Source organism: Anopheles darlingi, chromosome 3 (genome assembly GCF_943734745.1).
Source record: "Anopheles darlingi chromosome 3, idAnoDarlMG_H_01, whole genome shotgun sequence".
Taxonomy (NCBI): Eukaryota; Metazoa; Arthropoda; class Insecta; order Diptera; family Culicidae; genus Anopheles; species Anopheles darlingi.
The window spans coordinates 68,698,468-68,724,448 of record NC_064875.1 but is presented as its reverse complement, the minus strand read 5'-3'; the positions used below and the strand labels follow the sequence as shown (position 1 = coordinate 68,724,448).

The 25,981-nt window shown below is 49.9% G+C and overlaps 1 protein-coding gene across 1 annotated transcript in view; it reads left to right on the top strand.

Moving 5' to 3' along the window:
- The first annotated feature begins 1,889 nt into the window (after window positions 1-1,889).
- Window positions 1,890-25,981, top strand: part of LOC125954809 (agrin) — a 35,332-nt gene continuing 11,240 nt past the window's right edge. Inside the window, exon 1 of the mRNA XM_049685422.1 lies at window positions 1,890-2,118. Within this exon, the coding sequence (XP_049541379.1) occupies window positions 2,058-2,118 (61 nt within the window). The 5' untranslated portion in view covers window positions 1,890-2,057. The remainder of the gene's footprint in view (window positions 2,119-25,981) is intronic.

Below are 25,981 nucleotides of genomic sequence, written 5' to 3'. Positions count from 1 at the left end.
ATTTCATTGCATTCCGTTCGTGTATGAGAACAGAAAAACACGCAATTATTTTATTGAACTGTAATCGTTCCTGGTAAACTGCAATCTACTGATCCACGAAAAGGTTATTATAAGGTCGTTATACGACGCGTAAAGACTTTTATAAAAGGATGCTGCAAATTAAATTGTCTTTGCTTTTGAATCAGTTAAAATAAAAAGATATCTAAAATAGCAGTTTCTAGCAAATAAAACTCCAAACATGAAACATCAGCAACTGAAAAACTACCATAATGATGCTCAGCATCAACCAAAAAAAAACCCAAAATAAAACATTAACATTTATGCTCCCTATATTTTGACCACCTGGAGCTCACGGTGTGCGATGAATCTTTCGGCGGAAGGCCGCTCCGTTGCAGTTCGCACACCGCGAGCTCTCCAGACAGCCCTCCCTCCCTTCACCCTATGGTCTATGAAGGATGCATCACGAAGCCGAAGTGCACCGCCGAATGCACTTTCGCTCACCCTCTCAGCACTCTTTCTCTCGCTCTCTCTCTCTCTCTTTGCTTTCTCGTGAATGGACTGCGAGAAGCTGCATCCCACGAACCATCCCGTGGAACTCGCAGATACGCTGTCAGCCCACGCCGGTTTGTGATCGCGGTGCTAGGTCGTTCGCCGGACGCTGCTCCCAGCAAACTTCCCATCATGGATGGACTTGATCATGGACAAGAGTGTCGAACGCGCCTCCATCGCGGATGAACATAGAGCGAAAGAGAGAGAGAGAGACAGAGAGAAAGAGAGCGAGTGTGGATGAGTCCCGAGCTCCACCGACCGGGAGACCGAATCTCAGCATCTCACTGAAGCGCGTGGAGCATCGCGAAGATCCACAACCCCTCCCCCCCGGTGGGGGGAGGCAAGCGGTCCAGAGGAAAGCCAAACGCACGAGAGCGGCACCGACCGACCGAGGGGGTTCACGCGGCGCCGGCTTTCTCTATAAATTCCGTTCCCCGTGGCATTGAAAATTCATTCTCGATTTATTTCTCCTTGGACTTGGACCAGTTTCTTGAACTCCCTAACCCGCCGAAACGGACGGCAGCGTACACGGAGTGTGCTGTCCTCTTAGTGCTGCTATTGCTGCTGCTGCTGCTGCTGCCGTTTGCTGGCGTGCTTCGACTACTAAAGTCCCCAAGGAGTGCTGCGTGTACGGCGTGCAGTTACCACGAGGCACGAGGCCAGACTTCAAGCAAGTGTCGAGAATTGTTGTTGTTTTTTTTTTTTTGGTGGGTGTAAGTGCATTTTTGTGCAACAAAGTGGAAGCGATTTTGTGATTTACACGGGGAGGAAGAAGAAAAAAGTGCAACGTGCCGTTAACTGCCGCGGATCGCAAAACATTGAATCGGAAATTTCGACTCCAACTTTTTTTTTTCACAAAATTTAATTCCCCGGAATATCCTGGCGGCTGGTTCAGTGACATGGCGAAGGTGCAAAGCGAATTATGAATCCCGTCTCCCCTCTGCGGTGGGTGTATGGACTGTCTTGGAAGGCGAAATTGGCCGCGGTGCGATCGTTGTGCAGCGAAACGGTGCATCGTCTGCTCGGATGCTTGATGGACCCAAGGCAGACCCTGCCTGCCCTGCGGTGTTGCAATCGGTGCAAAATGCGTTCTCTTTTTTTGTGTATCGCTACTCCCGGTGGTTTCCATGGAAACTAAAGAACGTTGCGCTGTACCGCGTAGTGACTGACTGACGGATTAATGAAGAGACAGCCGAAAAAGCAAAAATCATCTCGAGACTCAGCTTGCATTTTTTCTGGCAATTTAAGATTCTTCATTTGTTACCTATTGTTTCTTTGCTTCTTTTCATTAAATATTCTCCTTCGCTAACGGTTTCTATCTTCGCGTTCCATAGGCAACGTGCAGTAGTACCGAGTGACCGAGCTTAAGACAAAACAATTAAGTGATCTTCAGTGAGCCCCTAGTGCATTACAGTGCGTCCATTTGTGCACGAAGCGGCCATCGTGCTCGTCCTACCCCCCCACCTCCTCCATCTCACTCTTTCCCCTTATAGAGATTCCCAGCAGCCATGTGGAAACTTATGACCCTGCTGGCGGTGCTGTTGGCACTCGAAGCGAGTTTGGCAAAAGGTAAGCTTGCACCACAGAACATTGATTTAATGAATGCCCCAGCTCTTGAAACTTGGCCGGCGACAATTAGCATAAAAGTTGTTTGGAAACAATAATAAGAATACTTGCGCAGGGTGCGCTCATCGACAGCGGTTGCATATGGAGGGAAATCAAAATAATGGTCGATGACCCTTCTCCCCTCCCGGGGTGGGGGCATTTGTCAGTAATTAAAACTTTTGCTCCGGATTCAATTTGCACAATCTCCTTCACTCCACTTCAGAAAATCAGACATATGGGGAGTGCGGGGCCATCGAACGCGTCGCCGTGTGCGTGGTACGGTTCGGTGTGGTTCACCGAAATCACCGCATATACACGCTCCTGCTCCTGCTGGCCTGGTCCTTGGTACCTTCTTCTCAGTTCGCCATTTCCGGCACACGCTTGTGTGAAATTCGTCCTTCAACTGGAAGTTGGTTTTGTGGAGCAAAACGGCGTCGGCGATGCTGACGATGATGACGATGATGAGGACGACCGAATCCCTAACTCGAATCCGGCCCCCCCCCCCCCTTTGTGTGTGTGTGTGTGTTTGCGAAGTGGAGCATAGTTTTAATGTTTAACTGTTTTCTTGTTGCTTTTTTTGTGTATGCTTTTGCTTCGCCATTTTTCCCCCCATCGTTTTCTTCTGGTTGGTTTCGCTATCACTGGGGTCGCCCCTCTCGCCTCATCCTCAACCAACTAACATCCGCCGGGGGTGCGCCGCGGGTGCCTGTTCCTTTTCACCTTCACCCAGACGAGCATCGCAACGGATATTTGGATGATTATTTTTCATTTCGCGTCGTGATTCCGAAACGAAATGAGACTAACCAAAGTAGAAAAAATAACTCGTGAGCTCGTGAGACCGTAAAAAGCTGGCAACCACAAAAAGACGACAGAAAAAATCAGGAAAAAAGAACGTAAAACCAACCGCCAACATAAACACCGGCTAGGGAGAAGGAAAGAGACAGCGATGCTACGGTTACCTTTTGCGGACTGGACCGAAAATTCATCCGACCACCGGATGATAAGCGGCACCGGATGTGGATATGTCTGTGATGCGGGGTTTTAGCGATAGAAGGCTGGCTGGCAGGCTGTTGGTTGACTGACTGACTGGCTGGCTGGCACTGGCTGGCACTGGCTGGCAGGAGAGAAAGCACATTTCGGTGAATTTCACTTTCCATTTTCACGGTTCCATTGGCACCGGGCGGCCATACGCCACCGACGACTCGACGTCACGTTCTTTGACGCACCGCCGCACCGTCGGATTCATTATTTGCCGTCGACGCCACCATAACCGTCGTGCTCTTCATACCGCCGTCAGGATTCACAAACAGCCCTGCCTGGCTGGCTGGCTGGCCAGACTGGGCTTTAATGTGTTCGCCAACTAAACATATTTACTTTTAGCCTTCACTCTATTCCTCGGCAACAGTAAAGGGTTCTACTGGCGTCACTGGGCCTGTGCAAGGAGTGTACTGTCAAGATCGAGCCAAGATCACTGCCAACTTGTTGTTGACCTTTAAGAAGGCGAGGCCACAAATGCGTGCGAGCCCACCCCGGGAGGGCGGTGTTGGCGCACGGTGGAAATCAAATAAAACTTAATCGCGCTGAGGTCGCATGCCCTACAGGGACTCTCCGCGAAGGACGGGTTCGTGCAATACAATCACCTTGATGGCGAACAGACGCTTCTTCATTATGGCTTCATAGCGCGCGAAATGTGCGAAACGGAATAGAGTCCCATAAAACTTGACGACCCAACTAGTGACCGGACACCACGTTGCCCTGACTTATAAGGGAGAGAGCGAGAGATGTACGCAGAGAGAAGCACAACAAAATGGAAAGCGTCGTGTGTTTGCGGACCATCCACGGGATTAGCACTTCTTCTGGGCCCAAGAGTTCGAATTGAAATTGATTCATTAAGCTTCTGTCTTTGCCTTTGGCGAGCCTTTCAGATCCTTGAGGAGCAGCGGTGATAATCTCATTTCTAAATCATTGACCCCTTGCAGCGAGCAACGGAATGTTTCAATTTACATTTTGATCGCCGTGGAACCGGAGCTAAAGACCAGAGGCTACCGCAAATGGTGGATACTGTGCGCCATGTTGAATAGGAAACGGCATCATTTCTCACCTGTCCCAAATGACTTCTTACGGTACTTTGACATCTTCTTGTACCGCGTCGTTGTGCAAAAAAAAAAGCCACAAAACCGCAAAAACCTCCCCAAAAAAAAACAATCACAAAAGTCTGGATCTAGACTCTGTCTCGTGTGTCCAGGGAAGCTGAAGATACAAATTGAGCTCAAGTGGAAGAGGTTCGCGACTCTGACAGATGGCACACGTCCAGTCGGTCGGACGGGGTAAAAAGGGTAAACAAACTCAAGACGCAGACTCTGCGCTCGATCAACAGAAAGACCGACCGCGCGCACGCAAAAGGCAACAATTGGATCGGAATCCCACATGGTCGTACGGTTCTCGGTTTCCGACTTTAATCAAGCGCTCGATTAGCGCGTGTCCCGTACATCCGCAGCAAACAAACATCGCCTCAGAACACATCTACAGAGGGCGTACCGACGACGACGACGACGGTAGTGGGCAGACAGGATCGAAGGCCCGAAATGCAAACCATCTTAAAAGGCAGACCGAAAATCAACTTAGATATCAATTAACCGTGTAGCGGCCGACGACGACGACGGCAGCCCCCAGGGCCCAGAACCGAGCAATCTGCTTTCCAATCTATTTCGGATTCTTCGGCTTCGATTGAGATCTCGAGGCGGTGAGCAAAGCGAACACTGGCTGGCCATGGTCACGGCCAAGGGGCCTAGACTGATGACGGCTTCGTAGAATAGAAGAAGTGCGCGGTGCAAGCGAAACCAACCCTTCAAGTGCCCATGGATCTCTAGGGTCTCTGAACTCCTCCTTGCCGGGTCCCGGTGTCCAGTCTAGAGAAAACCGGGTGTGGAGAGACCAACACACACGTACAGGCACACAGACATACAACATAGCAAGTGAAACTCACTTGCGGCCGGTCTTTGCAGGAGCGAAGTTTCGCAGAAATGCAGGAGAGCCATGGCCACGAATGGGCATCCCGTTCCCGGCAGCCCAGATCATATGACTAGCAGAAAACGGGAGTGAGTGAGGATCGCTCTAGGCATACGGGGTACGAGCGGAGGACTCCGCCAATTGGGTAGTATCGGAGTCAAGCGCGTCATCTTACACCTAGAGAGCGCACACTTTAGAATCTTCAAACCTTCAAGGGGCCTTCGATTCCCTCGTACTGGACCCAATCCTGTGTTGCTCCGGATTCGCAATCGAATTAGGCGATCTTCAGAGCTCCTTCATTTCGTCCACGTCGGGTATATGCGCCACCTTCTCGCACCCTCACAAATTGATGATCGCGATTTCGCAAACGTCATCATTCCGAAAGTCAAGATCCCGAGCAGCGGCGGCTGCTCTCGAGGCTGTTGCTGCTGCTGCCGCCACTATTGACAGTGATGATGAGGCTGCTGCTGCTGCTGATGATGATGATGATGGAGATAGACCTTTTTTGGGATTGTAATAATTCAATTAAATTAAATCACTTCGCCAGCTTTTGATCAGTCTAGAGCGAGAGCGATTCCGTGCGAGAAGCGCCGACGGCGCCAACCGGTTTCAACGTGCCGCCGTTACCCTCGGTTCTACCCTCCGCTAGAACCTTGCCACTTCTTTGAATGGGGGATCGCGATCACAGCATGGCATGAGTTTCGCATGTTCGCCCATTCTGCTCGAGTTGCCCCCAACGAGTTGCGAGTCGCTGCCTATTGCATGCTGTCCAGGACAAGGCGCGCTCACACGCACACGAGGCGATGATTTACAGTTCGCGGAATCGCGAAGAATCGCGCCTCACGCCAATGGCGAATGGTGGTGCGATTCGAAATTGTTCGCATTTTCTAGCCAGTTTCTATCATTTCCGAGCGATTCCCAGCTCCTCCCAGGAGGATCCAGTTGGTGTTGTGCTGACGCTGATCCAATCCATAAATTTACGCGCTCGTTAACTTTTATTACGAGCTGTTAAGACATGTGTTTTGGTTGGTGGTTTCGTTTCGAACTCGCTCGTTTTCCCAGGAGTAAAGTGATTAGTTCCAGTGCGTTGGCCGGTTGCAACGATCGCAGATCGGAACCGCGGAACCGATTAGAGGAGCTGGATTAACTCATTATTTGGCACGATCGTCACGATCACGCTATTAGATGATCTTCCGTTTGTTCATTAACGCTACAATTCAATCGATTATTTCCAATTCTTAAAGATAAATTTGAATAATATAAATTTTTAAAGCTTGTGGCCTGTTCCTGCATTTTATGAGCGCAAAATTAAGAAACCAATCTCCAAGAGCGACACTAACAACAGATAGAACAAGCCCTACACCGTACATATAAATGACAAATCAGTAAAAGAAATGGAAGAAAATAGAACAAACGATGAGATCGGTATCGCGAGAACTCATGAGACAACCGGAAAATGTCACCGGCTCCACCGCTACTGGCCGCGATGCGAATCACTGTGTAGCGATTGCTGTGCGCCATCGCAAATCGCGATCCCCGATATCTCGTCATCGACATCGCTTTTTAGTTTTCTTTTTTATATTTTTTCATTATCAACCACCGACTTCATACACCTTCTACGTTCGAGGAGCTGCGCACTCGCTAGGAGAGCTGGTAGGTAGGTGGTGATGGTACAATGACTCCGCTCACCGCACTACACGGTGACAAACGCCGACAAGAATCCGGTAGAACCGCTTGTCTCTGAACACGAGTGCCAACTGAACCTTCCGTCCCGTTGGCACGTATAAATTATCCGCGAGCCGCGCAAAAGGATAAGATGACACGATAAGCGACTCCATCGCGCGATCGCAGTTTGTCCTGTCGCGTTTGCCGCTGTTGTTGTTGTTGTTGGCCGCGAAGAACAACCTGACAGAATAGGTTCTACATTTTGCCTTGCCGCTCGTCCCAGCGCTTTGTGAGCGAGATATAATTACCTCTCGGTGTACTCCTGGGCGATGGGAATGGCGCACTTATGGGAGGAAAGCTGCTGGAAACAGCTGAGCTACGCCAACGGCAAACGGATTGCCTTTCCATGAAAAGTAAAATGATCACTCCACGGTGCTCCAGCTCTCACGGGAATCTAAGCTCTCGCCAGATCGCGGTCCCACTTCGTGACCGACGGATCGGATCTTCAAAACGAGTCTCCAGCTCAAAGCCATCGTCAGTCGCATTTCATAACCTCAAAAAAAGGTACCTTCTCATAGGCGCCCGCGTCGTCGGTTGACAGTTTATGAGGTTAAGCGGCTGGTCGGCACCTGGACCTGAACTGAACTGGAAAGTTTCCTCTTAACCCGATTCCTCTCACAAAAAGCCAGGTGAAACATGGCATGGCTGATGACCGCGCATGCCATGGTCGACGTGCCGTCAAGTGTCTTCCCTCCACCCAGTTACCGAAAGTGTCGAATTATTTGAATATTCAACGCGCGCGCGTGCTTCAGCACAAGCGCAAAAAGCCCATCCCGTCCCGGCCACGGAAACGGCCAGTCAGTCCGTACCGTTTTCCCCGGAACTGACATCAGTGTGCCAGTTACGGTGGCAAAACGGAACTCTGCGCCGAGGAAGACTGGAGCGTTGCTTCGTGCTCTATTGGTTTACCCCTCTCTGGCTGAAGCGCACGTTGATGGGAGTTTTGACAGCGGCGGACAAGAAGGTTCTTCGGATCTTTTCTTTGGCATCTGTGACGCAGGTCACGGGTAGCTGTGAATCGGGCCGTGCTGAGCAGCATGGCGAGAAATATGGGACACCGAACGGAACCGCTTGTTAGGAGCCCGAGACGAGACAGACCTCACACTAAGCGTGGCACTGGTTTGGTCTGAAAGCTTTTGAGGCTTTTTGCTCGCTCCAAGAATTCTCATTTTTAGAAGATGAAATTTACGGCCGATAACACACCAGAGCAAACAATAACAACAACAACAAAAAAACGATGAATTCACAAATCACTCATCATCAGATGTGGTGCATGTCCAAGGCCACCCAGCAACACAACCTTTCGAGCGCCGCCGTTTCTCACAGGCCGCAAGACAGTCGTGAAACATAAATAAAAAAAAGGTGCTCCTCTTCCGAAACCAGGCCAACACATTTCATGGCACACCATGGCATGGCATACTATGGCGGCGGAACACATTGAATCCCTAGCGTGATGGTGGCGCTGCCTGACCTTAATGTGCATGTTGCGAGTGCACAAAGCGCAACTTCATGCTCGCGCGAAATTAAACGGACAACAGAAATCCACCAAACACACACACACACATGGATAGCGAGCGAGCAAAAAATACAGATTCATCTAGGAGAATTCGTTGCAAATTCCCGATGGCCAGTTTCGGTGGATTTCCTTTTTTTTAATCCAGACTTGTATCAAGGCAATATAAACATCCTAAACAATAAAAAAAACGCGCTGGATTCTAATCGTAATTGTAGAAGGCGCTTCATTGGACACTCTATAGAGAAAGGTACGATATGCTTCATTGACTACCGCCACCCTCGGATGACAAAGCGCATCGGCTAGACCGGCATACCACGGAAGGAAATCAATTTCATTCCCTCCGCTTTGACACTTTCCGTTCGCCAGCTTCCACCGAAAATGGTGATGCTGATGGTGGGAGCAAATGCAAACAAACCAAAGAGAGGAACTGAAGGTGGTCTGCTCCTTCACGGTTTGTTTGTGGAGCCGTACACGCGCGCCTCTTCTGTTTTATAGGTCTGCACCTGATTAGCTGCTTTGCTTGTCGCTCTCAATTAGGTGGCGTCGTCGGGCGTCGTAGCGGGAACAAACAATAAGGCACCCTCTTGGCACGCTGGCGGTCTCAGCGCGCTGGATCACCACCATCCATGACGGGGACCGGGCGTGAAGAGGTGTCAAATGTTTTCACCGTGGCCTCGTCATCCATTTGTTTCTTCTGTTCGTCTATTTTCCTTTCCGCTATCGGCGTACCGATCCCTCCTCCCTACCCTGGAACCAATGGAGTGGCTTGGAACTGGGACCCCGAACCCAGTTCCGTCGGATCCGAAACCATATCGAACGACCGATCCGGCCCCCCACTCGCCCACAGGAGCGGGGTGAGAAAGCTTTTCGGTTCCACTCTCTTAACTAGGCATCAGGCGGCCTTTGATGTTCCAGCTGCTGGGAACCAAATCCGCGCACAGCAACCACCCAACCGGAGAATCTCCTCCACTATCCGGGCGGCGGAGGTTCCGATGTGAAGTGCAAACAACATCCCGCCTGCTTTGTGGTCCGCCCGGAATAAAAGGGGAGAAAAACTCGAGGGGAGGAAGAAGAAAAAAAATCAAACACTGTTAATGTATGTTATCAGCGCAGCAGCACACCAGCTAATGAGATACTGAGGAGGATAGTGCTGCTGTTGCTGTTGCTGCTGATAAGGGAACGGTTCGCCGACCGGGCGTAATGGTACGCTTTCGCCTTCCCACTCACCGGTCCAGGACCAGGCCAGGTGCCGGTTGTTAGTGTGTGACCTACAACACATACCTGGGCTGGGAGCTATCAATTAATCGAGATGTACACACACACACTAGCATGCACTTTAGGATGCCGCTTCTCATTCAATCCCACTCTCCACTCATCGGACGCACTGGGAAGTGTCGCAGCTCGAAAGCTGACGAGAGCAACATAAAATGACACTCACTACTCCGCGGCCCGACACCTGGTTGGTAATTAATTTTGCATATTCATGATCAAGCGCATGATCGGCCTGTAAGCCACCTGTAAGAGGATCGACTTCCTATCCTATGGGTCCCTTCGTGGAAAAGGGGAAACGGCGACTCGTAACCTAGATCCCAGAACAAAAGAAAGGGTGTGTGTGATCCGGATGGGGCCTACGCAAGGGCGGAACAATTGCTCCACTTTCGCGTCTTCGCACCACCCAGCCCTCCGTTGTGTCATCGGCAGCTGATCGGCAGGCGGCAGCACAGACGCACAACCATCATGCAGCTCGACCTATTGTTGTCGTTATGCAATTGCCGACATTTCACGCTAATCACGCGGCGGTGCCCTCTTTATACCCAACCCGTCTAAACGTTCCCAGCCGTCTTTGTCCAGCAGATCGACAGTTTTTATCCTTTTCCGCTTACAATCGATCGCCGGCAATCATCCCATGATCCCGGCATCACTCTCATCGCCATCATCTCGATCTCGGTGCTCCCATTTCCGGTAAATGCGATCATTACGAGGACGGACACCTCGCAAAAGGGGCGGGCGAATGTCTCACAAAGCAAACAACAAAAGCCAACAGCTGTGTGCTGTGTGAGGTGCGCTGGACCACCCAGCCACCGTGAAGGGAGCCAATTGAATGTTGATTTGCGGAAAATATCGCCACTTTTTATCCGTTTTCCGCTCGCTCACAGGGGGGATCGCTGGTAGAAAGTGTCAGTGTGATGTCGGGAAGTAGGACACACGTGTGTGGGGTTAGACCAGTGAGGGGCTAAGACCAGTGGGGCTGCTGGTAAGCTGGACCGCCCGGAATGCCTGAGAAGTGCTTTCGCGTGTCTAAGACGCCGGCCGGATCGCAGCACTTCTACTGGGTGGCAGACACTGGACAAGAGAGTCAGCAATTTTCAAGAGCCAAAGTAGGCAAGGCTAGGCCCCATGGATACCGACAAGGGTAGCTGAGATATGGGCGATATCCATTTCCTCATCGAACGGGTAGTACGGGGGTGATGGTGTCCCCCCGGAGCCGATCAAGATATCGGGATTGATGTCTCGGGGAGAGGAAAAGGCGTCTCTGATTGCCTCATAATGCATCCTGGACGTTTAGCACCTAGTTGCCGCAGTCTACGCCATACATTACCTTCCTGTACTAATAGCCGTTTGTTCTTTTTTTTTCCTCTCGCCTACAGGTAAGCTCGAGAAGACTGATGTCTGGATTGAGTCCATCAATAACTGGTACGTGGGAAGAGGAATTCTATATGACTTCTTTACGACTGGCCTCTGAATTAATGGAGCGTCTATACGAGTCTATAATAGTCTATGACCTTGACCTATATTGGAGATTTGATAACTCTTAGTGTTTTCCAAATTTTGTTTCAAACATATGGAAATGTTAAGTGCTTCTCAACCTACCCCGTAGCTATTCATCACCGTGTCTGACGTCTTATCCGCGATCAGCACTGGAACTGGAATACAAAACAAGCGAGGGTCAACCACACACGGTCACTTGCTGTTCAAGAGAAAAAAGAAAACGAAACGGAAACGACAGATTCAATCTAGGACCTGCTAACAACATTATCGTTGTTGTGGTCGTATACGCCATACGGAGCATAGGTAGCTCATTACTCTTCCCCTCCGACCGCACAACATAATGCAAAACTATTGCCACACACCGAACCGAACGACAGTGGAACGACAAACGAACGACAAATATGTAGCAACATGGCCATCCACCTCTTTGGACGAGCGACAAGAGAGACAGAGAAGAACCAGCGAGGCCATGGCTTCGTCGCAAACCGAATGTGTCACTGTGCTGTGAGACTGCGTCGCGAGATCACGGCACGGCCGCTGGCCCTGCTGTACCCGGGAAATAACATTGTTCGCTTCGAATTCCTTCACTTCAGCTGGACGGGCCCGTGTAAAAGGCTGGGTTTGCCGGGGCCAAACCACGGGAAAGAATTCACGACCCCCCGCGGGATCCGCGGTGTGTTGGCGAGCGGTGCGCACCATCGCACCGCAGCAACAAAACAGAACCAGAACATGAAGTTATTTCACCTCACCACAAGTCCGTAAAGTGACAAATGAATGTCGGTAATTTCTTCGGCTGCATCTGTCGTCGTGTGTCGCCATTTCTCCGCGGGCACCGCGCACGGCATCTGTCGGTGTCGCGACAGTTTCGACCTCTCGCTCTCGGAATGTCTAGCTAGTTGGGTTGTTCAAAGGGAAGGGCAGAGACTGAGAGGATTAAAACGTAGCGATTACGGCTATAAAGAAGGCGCACACTGGCGGCATTTCGCAAAGCCGTCGTCGTTGGGAAGTCGTTGCCGTTGTTCGTTCTGCGATGTGATGCGCCTTCTTAACCGCTTCGTGGTAGCAGCAGCAGCAGCAGCAGCAGCCGTCGTCGTCGCCCCGTCCAGACCCCGTCGACCGGTGGACAATATTTCTTCGTATTCACCTCAAATTCCCCCTTCATCTCGCTCGTTCTGCAGTCTCGTTTGGTTGTGGGTTTGTCCAGTTACTGTGTAACCTCAAAGACCGAACAGCGAGCACCAGTCGTCCATTTCCATAGAGTTCGTGTGCGCTTTATTGGACACCGCGGTCAGTGTCGTTACAAACCTCCCCCCACCCGGGACAATGCGTCGTTGATTTGAGATGCAAGACAGACTCTCGCTCCCGAGAATTAGAGTGACTCGTGTGCGTCACTACTCGAGAGTTGACACGTCAACCTCCAGGTTCAATCCCGGTGAAGGGCTCTTAATGGTGGTGCTTATGGTCGCCATAATGAAGCTGTCAGCATACGGCCATCGCCACTAACGGGACTTTTTAGAGACACACACACGATGTGACAGATATTAATCCAACTCCAGCGAGCGATCAATCGAAACCTGACATCGGTGAGTTGCCGGACTCTTGCGGCACTGGACACTGGTGCCAAGTTATAATCCTTTCAATCACCACTCGGCGGCTCGACGCACGCGTCCGCTAGCATTACCGCTTGCTTCGATCGCACTCTTCATCGCGACGTTTAAGACTGAAACCGTGATGGCTGGACACATATTTACAGTTTTGTCTAATTGTTTTTTCCCCCGCAAAACAGTTAGCAATACTAATTGATGATGGCCGCACGATGGTAGATGGCTGGAGATGAAGAAGGCTGAAGATCTATGTGTTCGTGTACGTGTCTAGAGAACATGGAATTATGGGTCTACTCTGTGGTACCAGGCGGTCACAAGAACATCCTGTCTTCATTCTAAGGCACGGCGCACGGCGAGCGGCCTCCCTTTCTCTAATTAGCTTGCACCGTAAGCTCCGGTGGCCCTCCTACCACTCCAGGCCCTCGATCCGATGAAAGCTGAGCTCAAATGCAATTTAGAAAGGTTTCACCGCCAACCGCGACAAGGTGCAAACTGTCGGCCACTGACCGTGAAAGTAAAATTAGTTCCCGAGGATTATCCCGCTCCTCAACGTCCGCGTATGGTTAATGGTTTTAGTAAGAACGTTCTGCACACGACGATCACGCGGTCAGACCCCGGCCAGGCCACCGTCGTCGCGATGACAACCGTAAAAAGGCTGACTGCTCCTTCCCGTTCGTCCAGGGTGCGATTCGCTATGGCGCAAACGCTGTTAACTATGGCAATTATTTGCCGACCGGGATACCCTCCCATGGCTATACGCTCTTGCTACTGGTCCTGGCATTAGCAGCAACTCGGAATAGCACCGTACCTTCCAGGAGTGCTTGGGAGGTGGGAAAATGTGCAAGCCGCTCGCCAGGGTGTGGCGAAATGGTGACGGCTGCAAAAAACATGTCAAATTCTCCTGTCTACACTCCCTGGAGTTGGTGTGTGTGTGTGTGTCTGTTTTTTTTGCCAACATCCGGGACGCGGTTTAAAACAAAGGCCGCACGGCGATGGCGATGGAGTCGAAGTACCGTTTGCTAGCGGGGCAGATGGCGCATCGGATCATCGGAAGCAACAGACCAGACCTGACACCCGGGACACTCAGCTCGTTTGCACGTTATTCGCGCAGCTCCAGAGCACTACGGAAGCCGCCGCAGAGCAACCCGTTCGCGCTAACCGTCAATGACAGGGGTCGGGATTCCAAATGATCTTCTATCTACTTCCTGCCGCTTGCGGTGTATCTCGGGCATTGCGTGTCAAATTTAGAAAAATGGCTTCCAACCACACATTCACGGCATCGACCGATCGCTAGAAACCTATCATCGCCTCGTTTTCTTTAACTGTCCAGCGTCGGCTAGGGCGCGAGGGCGCACTCGTGTTTGCCAATTAATCATTAGCACTAATTCGCGTTGTTGCTTTGCCAATCTGACCGCCAAAACGGAACTCCAAGAAGCGACAATACGAGGCGAAGGATCGTAATTCATCAATTGCCAGGGAATACAAGGCCAAGCTATGCTAATGATGTGTGTGTGTGTGTGTGGTGTAAGTGAACCAAAGGACCAGAAGCAGGACAAACCGAGTGGTCATCGATCAACCGCGGTGGTGGACGTCTCTGATGCTGATCTAGCGCGTACACAAGTTGGCGAACATTGCGCTAGTCTCTCGCGTCTTTGATGCTCTTTGATTAATAGGATCCAGCATCATCCATTCATCCTGCTTCTGCAGTCTGCCCGGTCTGCTGATCGCACCGCTTCAGACGGACCCGGATTGCGGCATTCGCTCAGTGAAGTTCTTCGAATCGATCACTATTAGCCATTACTCTCTTCCTCTAATTGGGTTACGTTCGCGATAGGGCGTAGAGGCCATCGCTCGTGATCCTTTCTCTTCCAGGCGGTCGTGAGAGGGATTGATGCATTTTTATTAAAACGTTAACCTTATTAAAGAATTACACCCCTCAGCCATCACTGCCCACTGATCGACGCAGATCTGCCATTGATCATACGTAAAGTACTAAAGATCGTTATCGCTGGCGCAAGACACGGCAGTGAAGTAGCTACAGCTTCCGAAAGCAAAAAACCCGCCGAGCAGCGTAGCTCCACGTGACGCCTGATCCATACTCGAACCCCAGGGCCGGGGTTGGCGCTTTTGGGGGTGCTTGTGTGGATGTGGATCTAATAACGAGATAATTAGCAACACGTGTTCTCGGAAGCGATTCTATAAATACAGCACGGCACAAACTAGAGAAGCGGCAAACAAGAAAGAAGCAAATCGGTTCAAGGCATTTATCGCCTCTAGTGTTTTTTTTTCGCTCTCTTTGGCTCCCCATTCTTTGCTAAACGGCGCAATGGCTCTCAGCACGTTTTTACATTATTTATAGAGTACGCGTCATTCGGTACTTTGGCGAGTATCGTGATCATTATCGATCATTTCATTACGTTCGTAGTTTGCTTTTAAGGGGGAGGTTTTTACTCCCCCCTGGCAAAAGACAACTACAACTGACACTGCCATGAAAACAGTAATAAGTTAAAGCTGCTCAAGCGAGCTATGATCCCGTGCGGTAGAAAATAACAAAAGACTTCATGGGCAAGCGAGGAACCCGATTCGCGTTCGCACACTCAAGAAGATAAGGTTGATCTGAAACAGCGGGAGGTGGGAAGCTGATTCCAAAATTTCATTAACACCACCGATACGATACGGTCTGATGGGTAGACGAACATGCCGACGCATGCAGAAGCGCGATGCGAGTTTATGTTACCGCGATGAACCATAACTTTGGCGGCAGCCCGGGACCCGGCCGGACCGGACCCCCCGAATTTGACCCATTTTTTTTTTGTGGAAGGGGTGAGCACCCATTTTAATGCTCCCATTTGGCCACGGCAAACCTGCACAAACGCGCTCCTGGCAGCTAATCGATTATTCGGCCGGGCCGGGGATCGCTGCAACATTCACCCCGGAGCCGCGAAGTTCCCAAGAATTTGATCTTCTTCTCGGGCTCGGGTTTTCGGTGTGCATCTTGGGTGTACCCAATTTCCAACTCAATCCGAAACTCAGCCATCAGCACACACACACGCGCACACATGTACACCGTTTTGCATCGATTGATTCGTACGATTAAATTTCGATTAGCCTACAAAAATCGAGCCGCGTGCTTTGCGGCGGAAAAGAATACGAATCCAGGAAGGGAAAAGAATGGCATGGAGACACTACGGCGGCTGCGGCCTCGGGCGTTGTTTTCGCGGCCGATTATCGAATCAATATTTATCGAACGAGTCCGACCAGTCGGTAAAACCCTTTGGAGTCCTTGGAGTCTGTAATTAACTTTCACCGAACGGAATGTTTTTGGTCCCGCTCCTCACCTCGCCGCCTGTCGAGCTGTTTTGGTTTTGCCGAATTAATGTAGCACATAATTGGAGAGAACATCTGCCGCTCGGTTGCGGATCGATTTTGCAAAACTTTCTTCAACCGCTTCGCACCAGAGGCCGAGAAGTTCCGTGTAAAGTCGATTTCTCCTAGGCTACATGTCTGTTCTCTATAGTGTGTAAAATACAGCTATGCATGCAACTTATGTTGCATCTGCAGAGCGCTTACACCACATACAATGCAATGATATGACCAGAAGGCGCCATTAATGCTTCGAGAATGGTAAAACAAGAAATGGAATCCGACAAACAAACGACCATTAACACCCCTGACTGCGTCCTGACGAGGCCAGCAGCAGCAGCAGACGTGCCAATGTGCAAATCATTATACCCCGGAATGGGCGCCGGCCACTGGCCACTCCCGTTCACCGGGCACACGCAAGCGTCCAAACTCGATGACACGTTAACGCTATTTAATGCTTTGTTAATCGGCAACCAGGTTCAAGAGGCGGACCGCGGTGCATGCGGCCATGTTCTCTGCTCTAAAAACTGCGACAAGAAAACGCATCTCAGCACAGAACTAGCCATGGATAATTAAGATCGCCATCGCGGGCATTCTAGAGGGGACATTAAATCGAATCGAGCAAACGATTGCGAGTTGCACACACGCGCAACTACAAGCAAAACTCATAAAACTCGATATCGGAGACGGGATGACGTCCGGACCTTACGACACCTGGCTGTGACTGTGTGACGAGGATGATTCGGGCTTGATGAAGACACAGTAGGATGCGTACCCTCTTTCTCTCTCTCTCTTTCTAGCTCTCTCTCTCTGGGGGGTGGTAATTAAAACTGATGCTAGAATGATCTTGAGCAAACATTTGCTGGAGCGCTGGAGCGGCCGAAGCGAGATGACGCTGGACTCGTACCAAGTACCGAGAGGAGGTACAGATTATCTGATGTCTTGTTTTACGCTATGCGCGTGCGTAAACTACTATTATTACGCCAGTCCGGTCTCCGGGATGCCATCATGCAATCAGGCGAAGATCATCATCATCATCGTTGCCGCCATCGTTGTCGTCATTGCCATCGCCTCCAGTGAGCCGTGTGGCTCGTCAATCTTGCAGTAAGCGACGACGACGACGACGACGACGACGGCGATGGCGACGGCCAGAGGTTCCTTAGTTCTTTTGTAGCCATTTGGAGCAGCGCTCTTCTCTGAAATGTAATTCCTAATCCATTGTTCCGAATCGTTGCCTCGTCGGGAGGTGAGAAAGTGAGAAAGACCGGTAAAGAAACCGGGAAGGTGCTTCGAACGGGGAGGGCTTAGAATTTATATATTTCTGTCAAATCATCAATCCCTCGCTGGCCCGCTGGCATGGCATGGCATGGCATAGACGTGTATATGGGTTCCACGGGTGCGGTTCTTCAGGATGCGCAGACGTGAGCTTCGGCGCAGCTGTTTTTGGACCTCTCGAATGCGCTGCGCTTCGAGCGAGGTACTGAAAGGCTTCCCCAATCCCGGCAGAATCTCCGAAGATGGGGGTGAATTTAATTAAACATCTAGACACGAATCGCCTAAGGTCAACGCCGTCATATAGCTAGCGCGCACCCGCGTGGTACGTACTCGCGTGGTACGTGGCGTTCACTGAACTCTGGCTGCTGCTGCTGTTGCTGCCGCTGTGGATGCTATGGAGAGAAGTAAAAGGAGAAGAAAATAGAACAGAATAGCGCTGAGGCTGAGATGGACCTCCGATGGGACGTTGTAGGTGCAGCCTTACACTAAACGATTGTGTCCAGAGCTCCCTGGAACCCGGTATTGCTGAATTGAAAGGTGGCCATTGAAGGAGCGTTAATGTGTCTATTTTCGATGAATGTCTTCGGACCAGGAAAAGCTATCAGATAAGCAACGTTCTCTACGTCTGATTGTGCCGCGATTTGGGTGGTGAGAACGACTCGATTTATGTATGTATGGGTAGCGGAGCGGTGAACACTTAATGATTGGTTCTATTTTCAAATAATTACTGTTCTTGGTGCCGTTTTTTCCAGTCGAAATGGTCCGTAATAGCCCATTCACCATTTGCATCTCGGGCCCTCCCAGTTCAAGCTGTACTGGGGAGTTGGTGAAGGCCCGTACGTTCTGACAAACTTTTAATTGTTTTCGCTCAACTTTAAATTGCTAAAATGTTGAAGCACCCGAATCCAGAAAGAGTACTTCGAGAGGTTCGTTGTGAAAGAGGCCACGAAGGCAAGGGCACTGGTACATTCAATTTAATGTATCCCGAAACGCGAAATGCATGCTGCAAGAGAGCGCCGCAGACACTGTCTTGTCACACACATGAGCACATAACGTAAATAGCTCCATGGCAGATTAGTTTCGCCGTACATTTATTTTTTTTTGGTTTGATTTTATGCACAACTCTCAGCATAGAACAAGGCATTCCACATGCCACGGTTTCGGTTGCACATGCCCCGGCGCACGGTGACGCACAACAGACATAAGAGCATGAAACCGACGAACCGCAAACCAGGCGCACATACCGGTTCGCAACATTAAACGCATTCTTCCTACCCGGATTCCGGAAGGGGGTTTGCGGGGAAGGGGGAGTGTAAACTTGGCGAACTGACGGCGCCAGTCGACGCGTGAGGGAAATTAATTAAACTTCTCGGAACGCGCCTGTAGTTCACTGCAAATCGACACGATTAGCAGCATCACGGCACGGAAGAACCGGAAGGAGGTTCGAGTGCAAAGCGAAACGCCGGTTTCGTCGGCCAATGTGTACACGAGCTGGAATGTGTTGGCCAGTCAGTGTCTAATTAGGACAACTGGTCTCTCTGTCTCTCTACAAGGCTGAAAAGGGTGCTTTGTCATCGCGATGCATCACTGATAGACCAGCAATCGAACCATTTTGAACAGGATTTTCTTCGCATGATTTCGCTTCCATTTTAACACTTGCTTTGCGGAACCGGGATTGAGGATTGATATTTAATGGGAATATTTAAAATCGAATCATAAATCATTAAAGCACATAATCATTACGACGATTACCGAAATGGCTGTTTACTTTGCTGCACCAGGTAAGCGCCCGAAGCAGCAGATTAAGCCCTAATGCTGATTGCGATGGCTCCATTATGCGCTTGGGCCATTCTCCAACCCCCTTGCGTCCGTGGTTCCATCATAACGGATCATGCTCGGCTCTACCGCTGTTGAACAAAATTGATAATCGAATAATGACCGGAAGAGACAGGATGGCCGGATGCCGGCGCCATGGATGGATTTGCCGTGAGATGGCTCGACTGCAAAAGTCGCCAAGGTCGACGACGGCGGATAACAGTTCTTTTCGTGATTTGGCCAATTGTGTGGCATTTTTTGGGGGGGTAGGAAAGCACCCCTTACGCAATGTGGGACACACGCGAAAGATCGCGCTGCTTGCGTTCTACGAGCACCTTTCGAGCGCTTCGAGCGTTCAGTAAACGATCCTCATAATGTTGCAATAATTGCGCCACGAGCAGGGAACGAGCGAGAGGGAGCGCATGGCGCAAATGACTCCATGCAGGCAGTCCCCGGGCATCGTTCCTCTTCCCGGGTTGACTGAATGGTCGCTGCTGAAATGCTGTTGCTCCATCGCCGGAAAGTGCTCAATTTGAAGCCCGACGCTCTAGACAGTGAAGCGCTTCTTTCCAGCTGTAGAACGGGCTGGGATGGGGGGGGGGGGGGGGCCAAAAGACGTAATCACGCGTAGAACAAACAGTGCTGCACGGCGGCCGGTGGAGAAGGTGGCCATTCTAGAGGCCGCCAGACGCCGCCAACCATGAAAACCTTTTAACCCATAAAAATGTTGCTCATTGGGGTTGGTGCTGGGTGCTGCATATGCCGCACTGGCAGCAGCACCGATGCTTCACGGTCAATTATAACTGTAAAACCAGATATTCGGTTTATGCCTCGGTAGAGCGTAGAAGTGGGCACCAGAGAAAAAAACGCACAGAGAATGGACCAGCTGGAGCTGAAGCTGGAGGCTGGATGAAGAGAACAAGGCAGTCAGATTGCGCATCATTGCACTGTGACGCTAGCCGCCATTTTTTTGTGTCGAATCTCGCTATGCACCCCCTTGTGCAGCAACAATAGAAATCAGAATTCTAAATCAACATCGAACACAACACAGAAAAGGCATCTGGAAAAAAAAACAATGTTGCTTCGATCTATCGCCGTCATCGAAATAACGCAACAACGGTGCTCGATCAAGAATTCGGCGACCATTCAGCCCCAAAATACACCGTAGCTCACCTGGAGGGGCCTCGCTATAGAAACCAATTAAGCGCCGATATCGCGCGACACATCTCACTTCGACCGTGTCTTAAGTCGATCACCTATTCGCTCCATTTAAGCCGGGAATCCCCTCAAAGGGAGAGATTAAGCGAGAAGCCCCATGGCCGAATTATCATACATTCCGGAATTCCTGAGGCAGAAGACTATAGAGACAGCCAAGAAGAAAGTGGAAGGCTCTGTTCTGTCAGCACAGCCTTTCGACACGCTCCACCATCCGAAGAAGCTCCGATACATTAACAGTGTTTCGGATTCACCGCTCCCCAAGTCTTGGTATTGGGCCCGGGTAGGTCAACTCCGGCGATACTGAATACTGCGTTCCCTCCATCCCTACACGATGAGCGATTTGTACCGACAACAGGCGGTGTGAGGGCGTCTTCGCTTCATTAATTAGCATGACGCAAGGCAAAACTGGAGCACACACTCCCGGTCATCCATTCCACCGAAATTGATATGCCAGCCCCGGTTTTGTTGGCGTTTTACGATTCATGGTCCACGCGTGCTGCTGCATATGCATCGGCTGGAAGGTGGATTGTGGATCGCTGGATGGTGGTGGCATTTCTCGCATCGAACGGGATTTTATTGAGAGAAAGTGCATCTTTCGGCGCACCGTATATGGGATTGTCCATTATTTGTCTCTCCTTTTGCGGACCACAGGACCAGGCTGCGAGCGATGCTTGCTTTGTTGATTAATAATGAAAAGCCCGTACAGCCCATTTTCTTCGAGAGCGGAGTCGGTGCTGATAAAGCCGACAACAAACAACGTTGGCCGCGCGATGGACCAAGGTACCAATAACATTCCTACAAGAACCTCCACGAGGCGATTGTCCAGTGTTGTCAGTCCGTGTGATGGTACACGGCCGAACAGCTTCAGTGATCTAAATTAATTATCACCTTCTTTCCACCCAGCTGAACAACACTCGACGACAACAAGGCGGGTGCAAGGTAGACGCTCGGTAGACCGCAGGAAGTTTCTCCCCGAAAAGCCAGACAATGCGTGCGGTCCGGATACGGTTCGGCTCGCTGGTTAAATCATCGTTTCGGTCTCCGTAGGTTTCATCATCACGACAAGAACAAATCGTTGACAGCCCAGAATCGAAGTTCAAGTGTCGAAGGCTGAACGCATGTCCAGGCACGTTGGAGAACCGGGACACTAATTTATGACGCAGCTTGCAATTAAACCTCAGCTCAGTTAGTTGGGAGAGAGAAAGAGAGAGGAAGAGAGAGAGAGAGGAAGAGAGGGAGAGGAAGAGAGAGAGAGAGAGAGTACTAGAGATAAATCTTTGTCCTGTAGGAACATTTATAACCTTCGGAGGGTCTAGCACTGGCTCTACGCCGTCTCCGGCGCGGGTGTGGCGGTTTCCAAAATGAAACTTTAGAAGGACCAATGTTTCCAACACACTCAACCGAACTGGCAATGGGCGCTGTAAAGCCAACATTGTATCAGTAAATCCGTACTACAACACATTTTCCTTTAATAAGGCGAGCTGTCTCACAGATTTGTGGTTGTAGAAAGTAGCAAAAGCATAAATTTTGCTCTCTCGATAGGTACCTAATTTGCCAAATTGAGAAAGCACCCTACCAGCATCGATTCCGCTAGTGATCGATGGTTTGGACTGGCAGCCCAGCTGGACGCTGGGAGGGCGCGACCTACAGAACAAGAACAAATAACTGTTTGCCCCGTCGATCTTCGATGATTTGTGTTCAACCATAGCGATTCCCTTTCACACTGCCCTGGCCGGGATCTAGAAGAAAAGAAGGAAAATACGAATGAAAAGCGTGTCTTGCGAGTCAGCGAAGTTGCTGCTGTTCGGTATCTTCCGAGGAGATCCCGTTGGAATCACAGCGCGCGCGCGCTCTCTCTCTCTCGCGAGGAACCATCGTCGTTGGTGATACGCTAGAATAAGGTTTTGTGTTTCTTCTTCCCAGAACCATCCGGGGCGCAGCGTGGACAAAAAACCCCTTTACCAGCAGAATCCAATCTCATCAGCTAATAAATCTTTATCCACATCGCGACACGACGACTCATGCTAATGCAGCGCACTCTACGTAGCGATTGCTACCGCTATTGCCTTCCGTAAAGACAGTGATGGAGCGCAAGCGTTTGCGGTACTTTGCGCAAAGAAAGTTCTTGAGTTATCGTTATCATCCCGCACGCTGGACACCTTCATTAGGAAAACGATTCCATTTCCATTCGAGAACAATCGCTGCAGTCTATCATTTCATCGGTGGCGTCATTTATGCTAATAACATTGCCCTCCAGGAGTACCGCGCCAATGGCGGCAGGAGGTGCGTATTAGCACAGGCACAAATTGGCTCATCAATGTCCGGTTAGCGTGCTGCGCGATTATCATGCCCTTCGCCTGCTACCGATCTGCTCCAATATCACAGACAACGGTCTACAGTTCAATATTGCTCCAGATGATCTTTTATTAATATCGTTTTGAACAACCTTAAACATAAATACCGTGAGATGAAACATAAACAAACAAGAATCTCCACATAATCGGAGAAACATGCGACTGATTGAGCTCAACAGCGCCTACTAAACATCCTGCGAAGATCTCAACTGTCGGCACTTCGGCAGCAATGGTTTTAACCAGCAATCCAGCTCGTTCTTGTACCTGGATTCTAGGGAGGATAGCTCACGCTTCGAAGCACTGTTTACGATGTTTCGAACTCGATTCAAAGGTGCCATGTAGTTCTCTAACAGCTGGCTAACCTCCTTCGGTTTACTTCTTTTATGCAAAATCTTTTGCTTTAATTGCCGCGGTTTCAACTGCCGCAGGTTGAACAGCCAGGGATTTCTAAGGTTACCTTGGTTTTGCTTGTTGGAGGTATCGGAGGTACTTTCTTCTTTTGTAGATATACTTTTATCTTTCAACTGTGAGGATTTCGGGTGGCCATCGTTGTTGTGTTTTTCTGGATCATTGGAAGCACTTTCATCAGATGTAGACACACTATGAGGCTTCAACTGCGAAGGTTTCCTAGGATCAGTGTTGCGATGCTTTTCTGGATCTTTGGAAGTACTTTCTTCTGATGAAGATACACTTGAAGGTTTCAACTTCGAAGGATTCCTGGGACCACCGTGGTTTAGCATTTCTGGATCTCTGTGAGTATTTTCTTCTGATAAAGAGATATTTGGAGGATTTAACTTTGAACGATTTTTGTGACCACCACGGCTATGCTTTCCTCGATCTTCAGTAGTATGTTCTTCTGATGAAGAAATACTTGGTGGTTTCGAATGAGAGGATTTCCTGGGGTCACCGTGATTTGGCTTTTCTGGATCTTCGGAAGGACTTTCTTCTGTTGTAGACTTCCTTAATGGTTTCGAATGAGAGGGTTTCCTGGGGTCACCGTGGTTTGGCTTTTCCGGATCTTCGGAAGGACTTTCTTCTGTTGTAGACGTCCTTGGTTGTTTCGAATGAGAGAGTTTCCTGGGGTCACCGTGGGTTTGCTTTTTTGGGGCTTTAGGAGTGTTTTCGTCCGTTGTAGACGTACTTGCAGATGGTGTTGTAGAGGTGGATATTGATGTGGTCGTTGTTTCCTCTTCTAGTTTCCTTAGCTTCTTGTAGATCCGAGCGATTAATGAGACCCGCTTTATATCGTGAGATGAAGTTTTTCCCTTGGTATGAATATCTTTCGATCTTTTTGTTGTTGTTTCTGATGACGGTATTACATGCGGACACAAGTAACAGCATTTCAAACAACGCTCACATCCGCATGGTTTAGTCGTAGACGGTACAGTTGTCGTTGAAATAGGAGCAGTAGTAGTAGGTATTGTGGCAGTAGTCGATACTGTCGAGTATTCCGTGGTGGTCACAGTTGTTGTGTCATTGCAGGTTCTATGCGTAGTTGTTGGGTATTCTTCACTGTCGTGACAATCACTATCGTCCTCTTCTTCTTGCTCGCATTCATAGAAATCACACAGATAGCTTGGCTTACAGAAACAATCACCCTTCGCCGACCCTTCGTACTTAAGCTCATTTGACCAACGGTCAGCACTTGCCATTACGTTTGGCACTCTTTCCATAACCCCCAAGCCGAGCACTATCAGTAAAACCGCACGCACCATCTTGAAGCGCACTGCATCCGCGAACACCAACCTCTACAACAAATGTCGACAAAATGCCGGTCGCACCAGGCGCTATTGCCACTATAAAACGCTTTCATAAAGTCAAAACAAACCAGCGAACCCCCAGCACACTTTGTTATGTCCCAGAGCATCACATACTCCTCACGTGTGTTTTGTGCGAATCGTGTCCCGTTGTTGTACATTGCAACTGTCAACAATATTATGTTCCATTCTAAGGTCAACACTACTTCCCTTGCACCGCTGTCCAAGGGTCGTGCGTTCGGACGAGAGAAACCAACCGCCCAAACAAATGTGTGATTCCTGCTCAGTGGAGCAGCCATACACACAACACGGCGTGCGCTGTTTCGCCTTTCTTTTGCCGCAACGAAGCAACAAACCATAAATCAGCAAAGCAGACCATAAAAACGGAACTCCAAGTCGAAACATTGACAAATTCACGACATGACTGATGAGTGTGTCTTTCGCGAGAACGTGGTATCGAAAGGAGGAGCAGAAGAGCCACGGCACGAGGTCTAGACACTTATCAAAACTTTTTTACAATCAAGATCATAATCATCGCCTTTTCCGTTTTATTATGCTGTTGCGGTGTTATGTTTCGGGGCTTTGCGGTTCCGACTTCCAGTCCCTAGTTTGTCTCAATTCATTCATCTTTCGGCGCATCCTTCCTCTTCCCTTGGCGTTTCTTTTCTTTTCTATTAAGTCGTTTTCAAGCCAGTTTTCCTTCTTTCATTATTGAAATCGTGCTGCTTTCTGGCTTCCCGAACAGACTTATTAATTTCGGTTCTTTCCGTCCTCTTCTATTCGCAGGTTTGTAAACGGGAGTTCGTTTGCCTGTGATCTGAGACTGGCCGGGTACCTCTAGCAGCGGGATTTGATTTGCGATTCCTGGGAAACTAAAACCAACGCGGACCAAGCGACAGATTGATCATAAACCGCGTGACTTGTTTACAACCTCGCCGGCGTTCTCACGTGTCTGTGGCCTGCGATCGGTTACGCGGGCGTTGGACGCAAGCTTCTGTGGTTCTCGATTGGATCTAGCGGTACAGATTCATCTTGCCCCTAAACCCACGACGAGTGGGTTCAGTGTGAAGCTTAGACTCAACCACGGAGATGCACTGATAGCTACCTTCATTAATCATATTATCACCCACTTTAACTTCCGCGAAGGATCCACTAGTGAGGAGTCAGCGGTTTGTGGTCTTTTCTGTAAAAACCGTTAGCTTTCCTTAGGCCCGTGGTGCAGTTCAGAGGTCAGCGATGCTTCCGGTAGCACTTCATCATAATTCAAAACGTGTTTTCTGCCCCAAAACATGTCACACACAGGCTTGCCCAGCGGCAGTTGCGTGCCAGACACCAAACATAACAGCACATGACCACATTGAAAGGCATGGAAAGTTGCGTTTTTTTTTCACTAAACAAAACTTTACGAATTTTGGGGTAAGC